This window comes from Poromitra crassiceps (assembly GCF_964638095.1).
Source record: "Poromitra crassiceps genome assembly, chromosome: 12".
NCBI classification, from domain to species: Eukaryota; Metazoa; Chordata; class Actinopteri; order Beryciformes; family Melamphaidae; genus Poromitra; species Poromitra crassiceps.
The window spans coordinates 22,857,146-22,877,664 of record NC_139632.1 but is presented as its reverse complement, the minus strand read 5'-3'; the positions used below and the strand labels follow the sequence as shown (position 1 = coordinate 22,877,664).

The window sequence follows — 20,519 nt, the reverse complement described above, 5'->3', positions numbered from 1 at the left end:
CGTCTAAAAGTGTGACGAACCTCCCACTCTCCTGTGCACCAGGCTCTTGCAAGGCAGGGCCAGAGTGGGAGGGTCATCACACAAGCCAAGTGTGTGTGTGTGTGTGTGTGTGTGTGTGTGTGTGTGTGTGTGTGTGTGTGTGTGTGTGTGTGTGTGTGCGTGTGTGTGTGTGTGTATCATTTTCAGTGGCCTACATCTGTGACCTTTGAAAATAGTTTAAGTGACCATGTATCAACCTATCTACCAATCTAGATGCAGTTTCAACATCTCTTGTTTTATTACTTTGGCAGAACCTGAACATTCACACAATAATAGAGAGTGGAATCAATACATTTTCTTGGTTCTTTACTGTGTCTAATTGAAGTAGATGAGTGAATTAACAGTGAGTAACAATTGATGAAAATGTCTACTCCACTAACTGATGGAGGGTGTATGTATGATGAGGTCATCAATGGTAATTTGGCATAGCCTACTGTAGACTACCACCATGTGTCCACAATAAAGCCCTTTGAATTGAATTGAATTTTGAATTGAAAATTTTATTTGTCTCAAACAGAAATTAAAAACGCATTAATTTACAAAACAACATATTATATGTCTGAGAAGGGACAGAAAGAAGCCATGCTTATCTAGTCCTGCCCCTCCTTACTACTTCATTAGATAAGGTTTAAATAATAATAGCTGCTTTACAATACAAAACAGATAGCCTACCAGAGGCAATCCAACTTAATGCTACGAAATGTAAAATAAAATATACTAAGTAAGTGCAATACTCATTTTTCAAGCTCTCTCTTATACATGTCCATGATTGATAGTTTATAGATTCTTTTGAAATTTCCTATATGATTACTCCTTTTGATCATTTCGTCCAAGCCATTCCAAAGCAGCACCCCACAAACAGAGATGCACATGCTTTTTCGAGTTGTGCGAACCTTTGGTTGTTTTAAATTCAGTGATCCTCTTAAATAGTAACAACCATCTTTACCAGAGAACATGTGTTGAATGTTTTCTGGCATCATCTTGTTAATAACTTTAAACATAATTTGCCCGGTTTTATATTTTACCATATCCATGAACTTCAGAGTGTGAGATTTTAAAAACAGACTGTTTGTGTGTTCTAGATAACCAACTTGATGTACTATCCTTATGGCTCGTTTCTGCAATTTGCATATCTTTTGTAGGTTGCTTTTGTAAGTATTACCCCAGATTTCAATACAGTATGACAGATAAGGTTCAATAAGTGTGCAGTATAAGGTATGCAGTGCTTTCTGATTTAAGATGTGTCTTGTTTTTCCCAGTATTCCGATGCTTCTTGCTATCTTTGCGCACAAATACTTTATGTGAGGATTCCAGCATAGTTTGTGATCTATTGTAATACCCAAGAACTTGTTCTCATATACTCTTTCTAATTCTACATTATTAATTTCTATTATCTTTAACAGACCATATTGTGATTAAAGATGTTAAAAGGTGAGAGTCCATTTATTTTTGCTTTCAGGCCCACTTTATTGTCAGATTCATATTGCATAAGTTGTCTGCTGTTTGGCAGCATGGGTTAAATTGAAATTGAAATGTGTTACATAATGCATATTTAGACAAGCTTCTTTGTTTTGTTTTTAAATGTATCCTATGTGTTTTGAGTAGAAGTGGGACTCGAAGAGGGTTTTGTGTCATTTAACTTTAACACACTTTAATAGAAGAGCTCTATAATAATCCATTTAGTCACAGTAACCATACACATGTGAGAGCAAAATTATTGATTACCATTACAGACATCTTTGACTATTAAAACCACTAAAACCGACAAAATAACACGTAAATGCAATGCTGTGTGCAGCAACTGTCTTCGATTTCCTGGACGTCGGACCTTCTCACCTGCACTTGAACGCAGCATGATACTACTTCCTGGTAGGAAACTCCAGACAACAAGTGAATGCACAATCGTACAGAACGCCTCATATGTTGTGAAGCTAACGTTAGTGTTTATCTTCGGAAACCGGCAGATGCTGATTAATTAAGATTAAGAAGCTACAGTCAGACAGCTAACTATGAACAAACCAAAAATGGTCGTGTTTGACCTGGGTAAGCTGAAGCTCCTAACCTTATCCTGCCTGTCTGTCTGCCTAGCTATTACCTAGCAGTCAAGTGATTTGTATTTTCTGCCTCCAGATTATACTCTCTGGCCCTTCTGGGTGGATACCCACGTCGACCCGCCTTTTCGTGAAGATAGGTAACGTTAAATAGCTAAAAACAGAAACAAATAACCTACCGGTATGTCCATGGATGACATGACCGTCACTGTCTTTACTTGACCATCTACTGCCCACTAGTGGTTGGATTGCTGAAGTATGTGGGCAGTGACGGTTACAGCGTTTAAAATTTAAATGCATTTATTTTTGGACTAAAATGGAGCATAAATGAGCTCTAATTACTGACTTCGATGTCGTTGACATGCATAACCTCAAAGATATCACGCTGGAAACATCCGAGCTGTTTCTCAAACTTAGGTTTTATGAGATGATATTTTGTTTGAATTAATCAAAGTTAATGGTATTTTAGTCCAAAAAAAATACAAATAGTCTGAGTGTCATTTAAAAAGGGAAATTTAAAACAATTAATTGATGTATTGTCAAGTCTGTTATCCGGCTGGCATTTTGACAGGTTAGCTAGATCGAAGTGATAAATGAATTATACCAAGCACTTGGTTAAAACTTTAAAAGCACTTAACAATCACATCACATAACGTTAAACAAATTATTATCACATTATCAAACCACCATAAGAGAGATAAAACAGATCATAACCTATATTATGAATTAACATTTGCATTTGCAACATTTTATAGCACTCTGCTGTGCACAATTCCTTTTTTTAAATGACACTTTTTATAATTCAGCAAAATATAAAGGATACATCAGAATACATTGTAGAGGGGTTAATTGATCATATGCTGTCTGTGTCTGTGACTCTGTGTAGGGGAGTGGTGCTGGATGCAGGGCGTCAGCCGGTGTCTCTTTATAAAGAAACAGCAGAAGTCCTGACCTATCTCCACAACCAGGGTGTAAAGATCGGTGTCGCCTCACGGTGAGCTATCAAGAATGCTGCACATTTTGCATGACCTTAAATTGATTGTAAAGTTTTTTTCTTCTTCTTCATAACGTCATGGTGCAGTCTTCTCTCTATTTTTCAGCACTGGGGAGGTGAATGGAGCCAATCAGCTCCTGTCGCTCTATAAACTCGACCAGTACATCTCCTTAAAAGAAATATACCCTGGTTCAAAGACCACTCACTTTAAAAAGTAAGTGTGTGCGCGTGTGAGGACCTGGCAATATAATAATAATAATAACAACAACAACACATGGCATTTATATAGCGCTCTTCTAGAACTCACTATACAGTAAGGGGCTGGGTTAGTGAGACAACAGAGAGATAAACAGTGGACAAACATAACACAGACACAGCTAAATGGATGGGGGGGCGGGGGGGGGGCTTCTAAGAGAAGGCAATGAAGAAGAGAGGTAGAGAAGTCTGGCCCATGGTGAATGTGAGGCTATAGAGGTCTTCACGGGTCCAAAATGACGGACCTGGAACCTAATCGACCCAGGAAATTTGTGCCGGACCCGATTGGACCCGTCTATTACAATTATTATTACCGTATTATTATTATTAGAAAGCTGAGACCCGGCCCGGTCCCAAAGTCACTTCTTTTGAATAGACCCGGCCGGGTTGGGTGTCCGGGGGTCCGGGCATACCTGAAGACCTCAAGTAGGTTCAAGTGCTAATTTTTCTGATAAGTTTTTAATTAGTTATTTGGCGATATAAAAAGGGTTGATTGACAGCTGTGGACCTACAATTCTACAATCAAAATTTTAGCCTAGAGGTGAAGGTGATGTGTGCTGTGAGTGGACTGAACCACACAGTTGGTGTTTGACTTGTAATATACGGATCTGTCTATCCTCTCTTTCCCCAGGCTACAAGCTGACAGTGGATTCCAGTACAGCGAAATGATGTTCTTTGATGACGAGCCGAGAAACATCTTAGACATCAGTCAACTAGGTACTTCAACCTCAGTGTACTTCTGTATCTTAGATATCAGTCAACTAGGTACTTCAACCTCAGTGTAGTTCTGTATCTTAGACATCAGTCAACTAGGTACTTCAACCTCAGTGTAGTTCTGTATCTTAGATATCAGTCAACTAGGTACTTCAACCTCAGTGTAGTTCTGTATCTTAGATATCAGTCAACTAGGTATTTCAACCTCAGTGTAGTTCTGTATCTTAGATATCAGTCAACTAGGTATTTCAACCTCAGTGTAGTTCTGTCTCACATATCCAGGGTCGCCGCCTCTCTTACCCCATACTGACATAAATGATATACTGTATATTAAAATTCAGGTCAGTCAGTCAGGGATGATGTAGTGGGTTTTCCTGGGCCACTCAAGGACACCCACATTGTTATGGATCCATTCCAGTGTTACCCCAGTTCAAGTTCAAGGATTTGCCTGTGTTTGGTTTCCATTCATAGCTGAGGTCAAATGCAAATATGTGACATATGCTCAAATGCACTATACATACACTATACTGTATTTGTTTATGAATTTAATTGTCATTTTATAATTTGAAGATGCTGTCTGTGGTCGGGAAAGTCAAATGTGGAATATTTTCCTTTAGTATCACCGGGTGTCTGCTGCATCCGTCTTGTTGTCAATGGACCCATTTCACAGCAACCGTTTTGAGTTGCTAAAAGCAGGAAGTAAAGCGGGTGTAACCAATACCATTGATTATGGTTCCATTCCGTTTAGGTGTTCCAGTGCCAGGGCTCTTGTTATTGTTATTGGTTACACCTGTTTTACTTCCTTCTTTACCACCTCAAAAGGTTGCTGTGAAAATAGCCTATACTTGGGCTTCCAACACCAGAGATAATCTTGTAAAATCACTTCTTAAAGTCCCTACTGAAGTAGCCAAACAACCTGATGATCACACATCTCATGTATATTCTGCATCATCCATCAGACATCATATTTTTAGCCTCCTCTACCTAATTAAGAGAAAAGAGGTTCTGGCTCTGGCTCTCGAGCTAATTAAGAGAGATGTGGCTCTGGCTGCACTGCAATAAGGGCAGCTGTCCAAAGAGTGATAGGCTGAACTGCTATACTGCAGCAATCATGGCCGTACTGGGATTTTATGCTGAGCTAGTTAAAAATACGCAATTATTTACATGGGCCGTCATGACAGTCAGAGGACTGCACCATCCCACGGACACGCAGAGCTTTTTGCAATCCATGCATAAAATGTCTAATGCATAAAATGTGTTATGCATGTCCAAAATGGTTCCTGAGTCCTGACATGCCTAACCTTTATAATGATAAATCCAAATCCCACTTGAGACATTAACCATTATGTGACAGGCCTCCCTCAAAAACAGATGTTATATTTTACCTAATTCTTGGAGCATGTGGACAAAATATTACAAAATTTGCCAGTCCAGATGGTCTGATTTTGAGAAGATTTTTTTTTATGCCTTTGCAGACATAATACCTTTGCTGTACTCAGAACTTCCTGGTTGTTTTTGTGATCGACCACGCTTTGCCAAAGTTCAGGTTTGGTGTGGATGAGTTAAAAATGGAGAAAACTAGAGCAAAAAACAGAGAAATAGCATAAATTCTAATATGGCAGACTTTGTTGTTCCAATGTGTATGTTTGTACCAAATTTCATAATTCCATGAACCATTGTGTTAGATTTCTTTTGCACTTTAAATTATATTGTCCCCTGCTGGCCAGTTGAGGTAAGATAATAGGTTCATCATTTTAGTTCCACTTTGTTGAATGGTAATGAAGATGTCTGTTGATAGTCACACAAAACAAACATGCACTCACATACACACAGGCCACGGTGAACCCGACATTCAAAGGCTCTGTGAATAAATCTCTCCAAACATAGGATGTAATAGTTAAAAGTATTAAAACCAAAACATGACAACTTACCCTGTATCTCTGCTTCACCAGGTGTTCACTGTGTTCGAGTCCGTAATGGAGTAACCATGAAACTAGTACAGGAAGAGCTCGTTCAGTTCTCCTCCAGAAGCCCCACATGAAGACTTGATATGGATGTGAGTTTTCTTCAAGTACACCCCCAAACAATATTAAAACCCTGAGACACTGCAGTCTGACTCCTTTAGGGGAGGTTATGGATACAGATGATTACAAACAATATTGTCTTTGTTCAGGGATTAATAGAGCACCACATACTTATAAGAATAATCATAATTATTCTAACTGAGTCTCTTTTCTGCACAAATATTTCCGTCTCTCGTGTTGTGCTGATCACACCCAGCTTGGGTGTTTCCACAGATGCAATTCCTATGTTCAGCTGTAGGTGGCAACATTGTACTGTCAACTTTGTCAACTGCTGTGGTTAATTGGATACTGATGTGCTCAACAGAATTATCACTGTGTAATGTAAAGTATGAGTGAATGACAATGTGAGTTTTAAGATTTGCAATACCTCAAATATATTATAAGCAAACATTGCATAATACAAATGATAACTGACTTTGTTTTAGCATCCCCCCCCCCCCCAAGTGTTTTCTGGAGTGGTTATACATTAAGCCTTTCACAAGAGTAATTTTTTATGATTAGTTCATATCTCAAAGTGAGGAAAATGTCTTGCTCTGTCTCTTATACTAGAATATTCTGTCATCTGTTCCCTGCAGCTTGTAGTATTACAGCAGCAGTCACCCACCACAGTATAATAACAGTGCAGTATAATGATGACTGCTTATTGTTCAGGACTTCATTTAGTACTCCATTCCATTACTCTGTATTTCATGCCTGAAGTGGAGTGCAGTCTTTCTTTCTTAGACCTCATTTTTCTTTCCAGTGTGCCAACGGTTTCCTGTCAAATTGGTTGAAAACACTGTATTCTCATTAGAATGGTGTGTTGATTAAGATTTAATTTCCCAAAGCTCTAAACAGAAAGCTGGCATAAACAAGCCAGAGTGGCAGGCAATGTGGCAAGTCAAATACATTTTATCATATTAAAATTGTAAATAATGATCTATTATTTTAATAACTCATGTTGATACCTTCTAAATAATAAATGCGTTTTGAAATAGCTGGAGAAAACAAGTCATTTTCAAATGACAGATTGTCTGAATAACATTATACAATTTCAAAGTCAATTATTCTTTTTCTGCTGTTCTAGGTTTCTTTTGTGTATTGCATCATGATATGGTGTCGCGTAATTTTTCTCTGCAAAGGATCCTAAAGATGAGTAAGCCTTTGGACATAATGTTAGATGAGCAAACACAACAGCGACTAGTGAACATTTTGTATTAAAGAACTTATGGGGAAAAAATGAATAGCACTCTAAGAATACTTCGCCAACAGTTTAATCACTGAAAATCAGATATAAAATTTCCAGTGAGCAAATACCATGGAAGTGTTTCCCCCCAAAAAGTGTCAATCATTGAACAATAACCACTAAAGCCGAGGTCGATGTGTATCTACATATGGACATCATTTACTGTACTTTCACTACAGTACACAACAGTCTTTGACAGTGCTTATTAAAATATCAAACAATCTAATAATTTCTAAGTCTGTGTGCAAATTGCATAGTGAGCAGGTTTTGCTACCATAATGTTTACTACTTGCTGGCGTTCCATGTTGTACTGTATGGGTCTACATGGCGACAAACTGTGAATGTACACAGAGCAATGCACACAGTTATTATATATAGTCATTTTGGAGAGGCTCTGTGAATGTGTGTGGCAGTGTAGGCCTGTAGTATGCATACTGTATATGCTTGTGTTGTTAGAAATGATTTGATTCACATTAGCCATCTCAATTCAGATGCAAAAGTTACATTTCAAACTCCAAGTGTTGCTAGTGAGTGTGCCCCTATTAAACTATCAATATTAAATATCACACTTTCTGCTCAATATTTTACGAGGCCTATTTTCTAACAATGCAGCTTTCAGGGCTCAGAATCAATATTTCAGAAAGTAAATTTTTCATAACTTTAGCTTTGAAAGCCTAAGTGCATTATTCATATCAGTTACACTTACAAGAGCAGTGTAAAAGTGACCGATTTGAGATTTCATAATGCATTTTATAAACATAGTGGAGGTGACTCTTTGAGGTGTGCATTGATTCTGCCGTGGATCTTGGCTCCACCCTTCTCAGCATCCTGGCTTTTCTGGTTGGTTGGTTGGTTGGTTGGTTGGTTGGTTGGGGGGGGGGGCATGAATCTGTGTATTTTGCCACCCTATCATGCTTAAAATCCATCACTGTCAAGGCAGTTCTCTCTCTAATGTTACTTTTTCATCTAGCGCACGTCCTCTAGAGTCTAGAAGTCCCATCTCTGCTGCTCTACTTTGTTGTCCTCCTCAGTTTCTTGTCGATGTGTCTCATTGACTGTAGCCTCCATATTCTGGCCTTCCTCTACCACAGGTGTCTCTTCCTCTGTCAACTTTCTCTCCTGCTCCTTCTCCTGTTCCCTCTCCTTGATGATCTCCACCAGCCTCTGGAACTTCTGGTTTAACTCCTCCATGCCTCCCGCCGCTCTTCCCTCCTCCTTCTCCCCGTCGCTCTCCAGCGAGCTCAGCGACTCGGCCCTGGAGTCGCGCCCCTCGAACTCGTAAGTCTGCAGTGAGTCATACGGTGGCTGGGAGAGGTCAAAGGTCACCTGATCCAGACGGAAATTGAGGAAATCTTCTACTCTGAGAGGCAGCAGGTTGGTAGCACCTGCTCTCTCGGGCGCGTGCTCCGGCCCGCACGCCCAACCCTTGTTGCATCCAAACATCGCCCCAGGTAAGGGCAAAGGCTGCGGGGTCAAGTCCTTCCTTCCCATCCTGTACATGTTCAGAAGCTGCGCTCCCCCCGGGTACAAACCACTGCTGCTCGTCCCGTTCACAGACACCCCTCTGTTATTTGGATTGAGAGAGCCCACGATGCTGTATGTGTCCCCTCTCAGGTAGACGGGGGCGTTCACAGTCTTGACCTGGCCGCTGTTGGAATGGTTTCTCTCTGAGATGGAAGGAATTGAGGAGTCGGTGTCAGTTTCGTCGACTGTAGAGCTGGTCGCTTCAGTGCTGATCTGCGTCTGCGATGAACCCGGTCTGCCCTCCGGCTGGTTGGATGAGGAGCTGGTGTGACTCTGGCACGACGACTCATTTGGGTCACAGTAGCTCAGAGCTGCAGCTTTGTTTGCGAGTGTCGCCTCTGTTTCTGTTGGGTTAATCTGCAGAGGAAAACAAGAGGGAGGGAATTAGACGACACAGAAAGACACATGCAGAGCTTAGGGTAACGGCGGCATAATTCCATCTGTTTATATCAACACTGTCTGACCTTGACTTGGTCCTGGGTGTGTTTAGCGTCACAATTGTCCTCACTGGCTCCGCTCCTGACTGTGGATTTGCTCTTTGCCAGCATGTGTTCTGCCTCGTAACTACCCAGCTCAGCAGAGTGAGCTGCCCCGGGCTCCACGGGCTCCAAAGTGCTCTGGTTCTGGGTGACGAGGGAGTTAGCGATGTGGCTGCCGGTGAGCCCGTGGGTCAGCTGGGCTAGCTGCAAACCTGCCTCCAGCGGCCCTTCTGGGTAATCTCTGAGAACGGGCAGCGTGTGGACGCCGTAGCAGAGACGACCGTAGAGAGGAGCCGAGCCTGGCCGCTGAGGCTCCAGGCCGGGGCGGGGCGTACGACTCCAGCTGTACGTTCTGGCCCTCGGCGGATTCTGCTGGGTGTACCATCTGTGCAAAGAGACGAATGTCAGAGAGTGTCACACACACACACACACACACACACACACACACACACACACACAAACAAGCAGATACTTCCATAAGCCACCATCACAAGGATCAACTTTTTCGGACGCGGCTCACATGTTCCTGTTGTTCTGCATGCGCTGTATTCGGTGCGTGTTCTGCAGCGCCGTGATGTCAAAAGCTGCCGTGTCTGCTTCCCCTCCCCCCTCGTCATCGTAGGATATGATGTTCTCTCTGACATCATCGTCCTCCAAGGGGGAGTGGGGGTCTCGCTTCTGATGGCGCAATGACAGCGACAGTGCACACACCACTAAAGGGCAAAAACAGACACATTACCATAGTCTTTAGACACATTTACCATAGTCTTTAGACACATTTACCATAGTCTTTAGAGGCAACCTGACACGAAAGTCTCAAAAAGTCAAGAACATTATATGGCGAGTACTGCAGAGACATGCAGAAGCTCAAGCCAAGGATAGAAGGACAGCACAGAGTAGAGTAGAGTAAACGTACCCAGCAGAGTGGTGATGCAGGCCAGCATGGCTAGTAATGTGACCATGCTGAATATGAGAGATGGAGAGGCAGAAGGCATTGGCAGACAAACCATATGTCTTTCCCATCTCCTGTCCCTCTGTCTCCCCCTATCCTCTGTCTGCATGCCACCCCTCAGACAGGGACAAATGGTCACAGTGACCGTGCCAGTGTTGGTCAGACCAGAGGCGCCATCGCGCAACACAACTGGCACGTACAGGGTGAGTAAGGAGGAGGAGAAGCCAGGGAGAGGCTCCAAGGCTGACTGGAGCACCAGGCTGGCTGTCACACCTAATAACAACAGGGCAAAAATAAATAAATAAAAGAATCAAACAGCATGTTTGGCTGGCGTTGTGTTCTGTGATTGTGTGTGAAATAGGAAAAACAGACCAAATTGGTACTACCTCCACTTTCCTTGATGGTGAGGTTGAGGGCAGAGCTGGACTCAGGAGGGATGCTGAAGTGGACCGGAGTGTCCTGCCCTCCCTGGTCTTTGTCGATGGCTCGCATGACCTGCACCACCTGCGAAACACAGAAGAGGAAACTATTTGACCACCAAGACAACTCCATTAATGTCAATTAATTAGTAGCCTTTTTTTAATGCAAGTATCGATTATTTTAATTATCAAATGCTGAAGCAAAGGAGGATGAATCTTAGTATGTGAGGATGATACAGCAGCCAAGAATGAATCAACACAATTTTGAGAACTCTTAGACACTGTGGACACTATTTTATGTCTTCCTTGTGAGAGCTGCTGTAACGAGTACATTTCCCCACTGTGGGATTAATAAAGGCAATCAAATCCAAATCAAATCAAAGAAAATTTCCCCAAACAATTTTGTGAATTAAAGGAGGGGGTAAACCCAAGATTTAGGTTGGTTTACCTCTGCTGTACCCGTTGTCTCAGCATATAATGTTTTACCGTAAGAAATCAAATCAGAAATGATTTTAGAAAATCCTTTCAAAATTCATGTGACTTGCCAGAGCTCAGGAGAAGATGGATCGTACGCAGAAAACAATCTGAAGTGAAATGGAATATCAGTCAACGGATGACAGAAAAAACTGACCTGACCGGGAGCACTAGAGTCACAAACAGACGTTGTGTACTGCCTGTCCAACTCCGGCGCATTGTCATTCTGGTCCAGTGTCTCTATGGCAACCACAACCCTTGACACAAGATTGGGATTGTCTGGAGGAAAGGAAACCAGCACTTATGTTGAAAATATCTTGGAAATTCCAACATTTCCATTCCTCACTTAACCCCAGGCTACGCTGTCACTGAAATATGACCCTGGACTCAGCTGCGCCGCCTGTAGTGCCCGAGGGCAGAAGGGCTGACATACCCCTCTGTGTGGCGATGACAGTGATATTATGCCAGTGCTCCTGCTCGCGGTCCAGCTCCATCACTGTGCTGATGAGGCCTGTGTCAGAGGCGATGCGGAAAAACGCCTGGGGATCTGACTGTGGATCGATGGAATACCTGAGATACAGAAACAGACAGAAGGGAGAAAAGGAAAGCACGAGATAGACCAGAGAGAAATGTGAGTGAGTGAGTGAGCGAGGTGGGAAGTGAGTGAGTGACTGATTGACTGACTGCGAGGATGTAATGGCCACCTGATGTTGGAGCTCTGTCCGGTGTCGGGGTCCACAGCGTAGACCCGGCCGACGGAGCAGACCGGGGGGCAGTTCTCCGACACGTCCAGGTGGTACCGAGCCCTGGAGAACCGCGGGGGCTCGTCAGCATTAAGGACCATGACCCGCACTGTGGCCTTGTCCTTGAAAGGACCTTTCCTCAGGTAGCGAGCATCCACCACAGGGTTGGCAACCTCCACAGAGAATGAGTACGAGCTCCGGGTCTCATAATCCAGCAGCTGTAGACAGAAAAATAGCTCAGCCTTAGTCTGTATCTTAGTCTGTATGCTATGATATTGAGGCCCTTTCATAGATGGTTCATATATGTTTGTACTGTATATATCCATTATGCATATATACTGTATGACCAATCAGAATTCTTCCTGCTTTTCTCACTCCATATCTTCCTTGGGGAGTATTGAACTACATGTTATTAAATCAGTAGTTTAACTCCATTTTGCAGTAGCTTGCAGGTTGTTCTGTTCTACTACATTCATATTTGCATAGTGATTCAAGCACAGATAGTTAAATTACCTTTTGCTATTTTTTGTGTGTAGTTAACTACTGATTGTGAAGGCATGCCCAGGCAGGGGATGCATTCGTCAGGCAGCCATGGCGTTGCTCAGTGCTTACTCTCCATTCGCTCCCGCAGTATGAATTCTAAATATAGATTCTCACAATAAGTAAAAAGTAATGTACACAATAATTACAGTAGAAAGTAACTAAGTAAGAATCATCAATACTATGGCAAAAATGTGCCATATATACAGTATATACAGTATAAACAAAGTAGTGTGTTAACCAAACTAGATTTTTCCCTAGGGTAGCTTTGATGTAGTACAGTAATTGGTAGCTTGCAAAGAGCTGCTTTCAAGTAGATTCCCCAACATTGCTTCCTCTATAATTCACATATTCCTCTTTCTTTTGTCTTGCTTTTCTCACTCAATATCTCCTTCGATAACTAACTCACATTATTCCTATTTCTTTTGTGCTCATATACTACCCTGTAATTAATTTTCGTCTGCAATTACCCGTCAGGCTCTCATCCTTACCACATGTCCTTAATCTAATCTTGCACTGTACAATGGATGTCCAGTGTTGTAAACACCCTTATAAAGCAAGTATAAAGACAAATTCACATACGCTTCCTTTAATAAATTTTGAATGAAGGATTTATATTTTCAATCAGGTGATCATCAAATCATGGTAATTTATTCATTGTACATTGTAAAACTGCGTTAATCTGCACCTGTCATGGATAGAGGCGTTTGAATGGAGTGTTGAAATGTTTGGTGTCTAAATAGAAATAGTTTGTACAGCAACAGGCAGCAGAGCACGCATGTGAACACATTCTAAAGTGCCCCGAAATAATGTCACATTGTGCTAATTTGGTAGAGTGGCAATTTCAGCTAAATGAGAGAGTTTATTCAATCATGTTGGTCTCACAGCAGACTTGGTGAAGTGCGTTGTGGGACTGGATCTGTGTTTGTCTGATATCTTGTTTATTCACTGTGTCTATCAGCAGCCCTGACAGAGGCTGATTGAAATCATATTGAATGCAATCTCTGTGGCAGGAAAATAGAAAGTGACTGTGGTAACATTATGCAAAAAGTCTGGCATAAGCGCATCCAATCAGCTGTCACCCACGTTGTTGAATCCTGTTTTTATACTTTTTGTTGGTATGAAATTACGGTAATCTTGTTCTATACACATACACGTGTATATAACAAACATGTCTCTGTCCTCTCTTATACATATGTATATGTGTATATATGTACATATATATATATATATATATATATATATATATATATATACACACACACACAAAGATATGTATGTTCTATTCACATGAACACATGTATAGAACAGACATGTCTCTGTCCTCTCTTCATCCCATCTCATCACTCCATTGTTATAGTCGAGTCGGACTCGTGACTCGGACTTGAACTCGAGCATTCAGGCTTGTTAATTGATAAAGGCCTTTTTGTTTGTAATAGGCCCTAATCATTTCGCATAAGATATTGATAGCTATATGACTTTATTCAATTTCGTGCAAGTGCAGGCACGTGTGTTCCACCTACTGTACATGTGGATTCACGCTCACGTTCACAGTCAGACTCAGACTCTGATAATGGGCACTCGACTTGGACTCTTTGGTGACTCGGTCTTGGACTCGGGATCGAACACCGGGGACTTGAGACTCGACATGGATTGGACTTGAGATATAGTGACTGGACTACAACACTGCATCACTCACCTTGTTCAGCACAATGACTGCCTCTTGGTCTCTTCCAGTTATATTGAATGTGTCCCCCTCCTCAGCTTCCAGGATGGTATACTCCAGCTGAGCGTTTTCCCCCAGATCAGGATCTGTGGCAGTGAGGCGGCCCACCTCCACTCCTGGTGCTGCTAACTCAGATACAGAGAAGGACCAGGCACCTGCAGTGGGCACAGCATAGAAGAAAAGAATGAATTGAATGATTTTGGGCAGGAGCCCTGCATGTTGATTCAGGTCCCTATTCTTAAACCATTCACTAGGGTGAATTTGTCTGAAAAACACTGGACAGAGAAAGACAGGCATGGAGAGAAACCAAGCAGACAGGCCAAGCAGGAGGAAAAGACCTGGACGGTGCCTGCATCGCTTTTGTGTGTGTGCCCAAAAAACAAAGTTGCTTCAAAAAACAGTTATATGACTTGAAAAATAAATTGTAGTGGCAAAAATTTAATATTAAGATAATGCGCTATGTCACTGCTTGTTGTGGTTGCATACATTAGTGTTTCATTTGCATATTTTAGAAAAGTTATGTTTTATTCAGTGCCTCACTCTCCTAGTAAACAGTAGGCCTATTTCGCTAATATTTTCTTTTTTATATTTCACCTGTAGATAGAAGTAAGTAATTTTCAACTCTAATAACATTTCAAAGCTTCAAAATAGAATGGAAACTGAACTTTACCTGGCTGTCACATATAGTTAATTTATGCATCAAGAGTTATTTTAGTCAATCTAAAAAATGAAAAACCTTCTTAAAGTTAAATCACATCATTTGTGTTTTGGTAGTGCAGTTATGTTTCGCTTGGATTAAAGAATTTAACCGGCATGAAAAAGGCAGCCAATGATCTGTGGCAGCTTCTGTCAGTTTCATGGCGTGACATGACGATCTCTGCATCAGTCTCTAGGATGCTACATTTAAACTAGCTGCAGAGTCAATGCAGGGCTTTCATCTAATGCTGAGTGAGCAGGGCATATCTCAATCTAATCCTGACCGTTAATAATTCAAAGCCTCCGTAATATAAACAACAGTTAAAATCACACCTCTCTCATATCTCATATTCAAAGGGAATACTGGATGAGCTGTTTGTTTGAATTGTCACATTATTGTCAAATAGAAAATAATGGCCTTGAGTAAGGTGGTGTGGGAGGAAAGATTTGCTCATATATCAGTAAATAAATAATAAACGCTCAGCATTTGGAAATATGAAATTGCTTCTATAAAGCACTGTATTAGACTGCAATATATCAACATGAGGGGCGGAGGGGAGGGGTCTTTAAACATGAAGACGAATGGCAGGAAGGAGAGGCTGTCGGAGAAGAAGTAGAGAAGACGACTTCTCTGTGCGGGGAAGGATGCGGGGAGACGAGAGATACATAGAGGAATGGCCTGTACGTCTCAGAGTGTTAGACACATTCGGCAGTGATTTCACTGCCTATTGAAGCAGAAAGCACAATGCACTGAACTTTAGGATGAAATATTCATAGTGTGGAACGTGGAACAGCGTGGAGAAGAAAAGACCGACATGATCTTTCACTCTTCTTTGCTCGAGGCGCCGGCCATCTGAACCTCAGGGACCAAATGGGAAATTGTTTCCACGCATGTTAATGCCAATCATCTTGGCAGAGGATATGATATTGCAGTCGATGTTGGAAAAACAATGAACATAAAATAAGAGAGAAGTATTGACTGATGCACTGTTCAGCTTGAGTTATTTTAGAGCGCGTGTCTTATCTTGCACCAGGCCAGACAACATGGACCCAAAGGAGGGAAGGAATTTCAGACTACTGTCACAAATGCCATTACAAGACGTTTCATCATTTTAATCTTTTACACATTCACGCACACACACACACACACACACACACACATGCATACTCTACAGTCAGTGAGATTGAAAGCAGCCAGCAGTTAAGTAGTGATCTGATAACAGCAGTGCCTACTGCGTCTGAAGAGGGGGGGGTTGTCGTTGACATCGCTCAGCTTCACCGTGACCGTCGTCGTCCCTGATAACCCGCCCAGATGCCCCCCCATGTCTCTGGCCTGAAGGACAACCAGATATTCATCCTGGGTCTCTCTGTCCATGTCAGGTGCAGCTGTGCGCAGGACGCCTGGTGGGAGAGGACCGACAGCACAGACGGAGAGCAGTGAGTCGCAACACTACAGTAACAAAGATCACAGTGACACAATGCTTCTTGAAGTTATCAAATTGACACACAAGCATACATTTTTAATTACAATAAGGCAAAACCAACCAGGGGTGGACTTAGTGATTTGGGGGCCCTATGCAAAGGCAAAGCATGGGGCCCGCTGAATCCCAGCTATCTCCCTTTTTAATCCATCCTTCCTACAGTACATATTACAAGTTGGTGCTGAGAAAACTCTGCATGCAACGGCACTTTGTGTTGTTTCTCTGCAACACTGCCTTTTTTCTTTGTGGTGATACTTCTCCCTCAGCTACTCATGCAGTGGCAAGGAAAATGAGCTAAAGTAATAGTAACAAAATAGTACTAATCACACTAGAAGTGGAATAGCTCACTATATAGCCTGACTGATTAGGGTGGGTGATCATGACTTTATTGTAACAAAAAGACGAGTGTTTGTTGTACATTTCTATTCTTGTCTTTTTTATTGGCGCCCTCTGGCTGCTGGGGTCCAAGGCAGTGGCCTATCTTTACCTAATGGTAAAACCGCCTCTGAAACCAACGAGTCCATGATCCCAGGGAGGCATTTGCACAAGATAATGTCAATCTGACATATGGCAGCAGCACAGATATGACATGTGTTATAAATAGACTGCTGGGATTGACTGTATACAGTATGATCAGTCAGCCAGGCATATACTGTAATGCTAAATAGCTTTGAAGGGATGTGCGGCACTTGTGTGTGTGGCCATAAGCAGACCTGTCTGAGGGTCCACAGAGAAATAGTCCTGGCCTTGGGTAATGGCATACACCAGCCTGGCACTGTTCCCATAGGTTGGATCATCCGCGTCTCTGGCTGTCACCTGGACTATGGAGGTCCCTGTTAAAGAGAGGAGGCAGCATAGGTGACATGCCAAGGGAGACCTCTCAAAAGTTAAATGCAGTGGCTGTTTCTGGTGCCATTTAAATGCTGTCATAGTGCAAGCAATACCTATGTTGGCCATCTCCGGCACCGTGGCAACATAGGGTTCGTTGGGGAAGATAGGCGGGTTGTCGTTGATGTCTTGCACTCTGATGATGAACTCAGACGATGGCTCCAGGGCGCGGCCGGTCTGCCGGTCTGTCACTGTTGCGACGAGCCGGTACTGGTCCTTCTCCTCCCGGTCCAGGGACTTGGTGACGTGTATGTTGCCCGTCTTACTGTCAATAACAAACACAGAGCCCACCCCCTCTCCCTCCAATATATATTTAGTACGCCCATCGCCTCGGTCCATATCCGTGTGCAGCTGTAAGAAAAGAACATACAGAAGATACTAAATGAATGCAAACATGATGTAATGTGTGTTGCCGTCTGATCTCACGTCTTTTCACAACAATGTCAACACGAGGCACATGTGCTAATTCACATCTCGCATCCCTCATTAACGCTCATCCGTTTGTCTGGCAAGTACTGCAAACATGGCCATGTGAAATGGATCATGTACGTTAAGAAGATGTGCTCACTCAGTCTGAAATGAACGGTACCAGGTGTGGAACATACATATGGGATGACCAGGATGCGTACTGATGCATTCAGCAAATCAGCCCATTGGACCACACATGCCATTGGGGGATTGTTGAGGGCAAGAGCGCATCAATGGACGGTGGCCTTGCAAATGTCCCATGTTCACAGATTGACTATTCAGATTCACCATTGACACTGCTAAAGTATTCATTCCTTCCCTTAAACAATCCACCTCTAATTGCCTTTTCCTGTATCTTTAATCCTCCTTTTTTCAGTTTGTGTGTCTCCTCCTTCTTCTTCTTAAGCTACCTCTGTTACGCAGAGGGTCCATCTGCTCACATTTCGCTCTCCGTCTCCCTCTTCCTCTGACTATCTATTTTGCTCTTTGGCGCAGAGTGCTTGTTCAGTATTTAATGGCAAGAGGATATTAGTGTGAGCTAGCTGGGTAAAAGGCCAGACACACAGAAATAGAAAGCTAAAGAGATTACTCAGCCTCCATCACATATAGAGCTTTCTGACCACGGACCTTCACATCTCTCTACCCTTAAGGCAGGCACATCTGCACATGTTCATAATCCACGAGGCTTACCCACACCCTCTGCCGTGGACCTCACTTACTCGCACTCTAACCTGGAATCTTACAATTCAGCAGCAACACTGACCGATTGAAATGGACTGAGCAGTGTAGAGCGTCTTCATTTGATCATATCATTATTTATCATATCATTCATTTGATTTGCATTGCAGCAAAGTTTAATTTGAATTTGTTGTGTCTATATTGTCTGCAGTGAGTCAAAGCATGCCTGGCCTTAAGATGGATGCCCGTTTATTGCACTTGAAAGTGTTTACACTTTCCAAGATGATGCATGTATGTTCATCCCAGCTCCAGTTCACACAATTCGCCTTGACATGCAGGCACACGCCAGGCAGAAGTAGAGGCTCACTGAGCACACTTGGAGGATGAAGTCGGGGATTACTGAAACTCGCGATAGCAAACCCTACAAATTGCTAGTTGAGGGACTCTGAGTTTATTATTCATTTCCACACCCACAGCCCCCTGCCTCTGTCTTCCTTAGAGCTACAGTAGCTTGGGTTTTGATCCCACACTTAACCACCAGAGACATCTCTCTCAGTGTCGGTGCCTATCTCCCTCTCCTGCGTACACTCCCCGCTGTCCAGCCCGTCCTTCTCTGCAGCGCCACTCTCCTCTGTCTAATCGCTGGCTCAGTCGTGCTGTGCAGCAGTCTGCGTGGCACCATGCTCACGGTAGGGAAAAAACGGACCCAATCCATAAAAACAAGGGTGAAAAACAAAAGGAGGGTGGAAAGTCTCTTCCAGCTCCTTTGTCACTGTCTCCTTCTCTGTAATCAGAATTGTCCCTCCTCACACTCGTACTCTATCCTCCTCATGCCGCTTCCTTCGGCGGTGAACCTCTAGCTTTTGCATCTTGTGATTTGAATTGTTGATGAATTCACCTTTAACCTTGCGCAGCACTGGTCATAAGTTTTGCATGATTATCTCTGGTGTGTATGGAAGTAAAAGCAGCAGCATTGGGGGGGGATGAGTAGAACATCCAATCCCCTCACGACGCAGAGATGTTTTATTACAAGTAATCAAGTTGAGGAAGGCGCTCACAGTGAGCTGAGTCTCGTGTGTCTACTCTACTGATTGCTATAACATCCCTCCCTGACTGTATCAATAACAGCCAGAGAGGCAGATTAAACATTTATGAGGTGTACACAGCATTGGTAGGAATCCAATCTAGCCTGTCAGTATAACGTATGCTGCTAGCTGCTACAGCAGAGTGCACGGTGGCGTTCCCCTGTTAGCATTACAGCTGATATAATCCACACTCTGAGAAGAGCTGCCAGCAGCTGCATTAGCTGCCGAGCGCCTGTCTGTGAAGTGCTACAAGTAACCTCCGGGGATCAGGTGCACTCTGGATTAGATCATCTGAGACACTTTTCATGTTGTCACACACCGACAGCACTTGAATGTTGATGGTGTAGTAGACTGTAAAGACTCAAGCAACCTTGAGCTTGAGTGTGTGAACTGACAAGTGGGGGTGGGGTGGGGTGGTGTGGGACGGGGTGGTGTGGGGTGGGGACCCCTGCTGTACAAGGTGACTCACATGCTTACTAGTGGTGACAGCAGCTTACCCGTCCGATGAGCACAGGCTCGGGTCCTCTGTACTCTTCGATCACAAAGAACTGGTTCCACAGCCAGCTCCGGCGGCGGCGAGCGTGAGGCCGACCCTCCCCAGACGCCACGACCCGTTCAGCCCGGCCAGGCAGAACGTCAACACCTGTCTGCACGTGGCGCTCAGGCTGGACAGCAGACTCCTCATCTGACCCGGGGTCCAGACTGTGACCGTTATTTACAACTTCGTCCTCACTCTTGGACATTCGGGTCAAATGGCCGCTTTTTTCAGGAGGCAGAGAGCGGTGAAGGGTACGGTTTGGTGTCTGGGATTTTGCAGCAAATTGTGAGCGTAGACGTGTGACCGTTTGCCTTGCTGAGGGATTATTTACAATGTCAAAACCATTAGTCTCTCTCTCATTCAATTTAAACGCCACATCTGTCAGGGGTTTCATTTCATCCTCGGTGTTCTGAACAGGGCCTTCCCAATCTTTGATTCTCACTAAAGAAACAGAAGTATCGATGAA

General features: G+C 43.2%; 2 protein-coding genes across 2 annotated transcripts; one reads left to right on the top strand and one right to left on the bottom strand.

The window, feature by feature from the left end:
• The first annotated feature begins 1,925 nt into the window (after positions 1–1,925).
• On the top strand, positions 1,926–7,011 carry mdp1 (magnesium dependent phosphatase 1). Its single transcript, XM_083647452.1, has 6 exons — positions 1,926–2,082; positions 2,170–2,230; positions 2,977–3,084; positions 3,191–3,298; positions 3,971–4,056; positions 6,006–7,011. The coding sequence occupies exons 1-6, from the start codon at positions 2,049–2,051 to the stop codon at positions 6,092–6,094; spliced, it is 486 nt and encodes a 161-aa protein (XP_083503578.1). The 5' UTR covers positions 1,926–2,048; the 3' UTR covers positions 6,095–7,011.
• A 1,338-nt stretch (positions 7,012–8,349) lies between these two features.
• Positions 8,350–20,258, bottom strand: cdh24a (cadherin 24, type 2a; the record flags this gene model as incomplete). Its single annotated transcript, XM_083647273.1, has 13 exons — positions 8,350–9,243; positions 9,351–9,750; positions 9,886–10,078; positions 10,282–10,590; positions 10,704–10,821; positions 11,368–11,489; positions 11,644–11,780; positions 11,915–12,171; positions 14,193–14,374; positions 16,149–16,316; positions 17,110–17,229; positions 17,341–17,635; positions 20,013–20,258. 13 exons carry the CDS (start codon positions 20,256–20,258, stop codon positions 8,350–8,352), a joined length of 3,441 nt encoding a protein of 1,146 aa, XP_083503399.1.
• Between the last annotated feature and the right edge of the window lie 261 nt (positions 20,259–20,519).

What these genes read in the sequence shown, in the direction of transcription:
- mdp1 (XM_083647452.1), top strand. Translation starts at nt 2,049, where the DNA reads ATGAACAAACCAAAAATGGTCGTGTTTGACCTGG. An exon ending in AATGGTCGTGTTTGACCTGG is followed by an intron (nt 2,083 to 2,169) that starts GTAAGCTGAAGC and finishes TTCTGCCTCCAG; the next exon opens with ATTATACTCTCTGGCCCTTC. An exon ending in CCGCCTTTTCGTGAAGATAG is followed by an intron (nt 2,231 to 2,976) that starts GTAACGTTAAAT and finishes GACTCTGTGTAG; the next exon opens with GGGAGTGGTGCTGGATGCAG.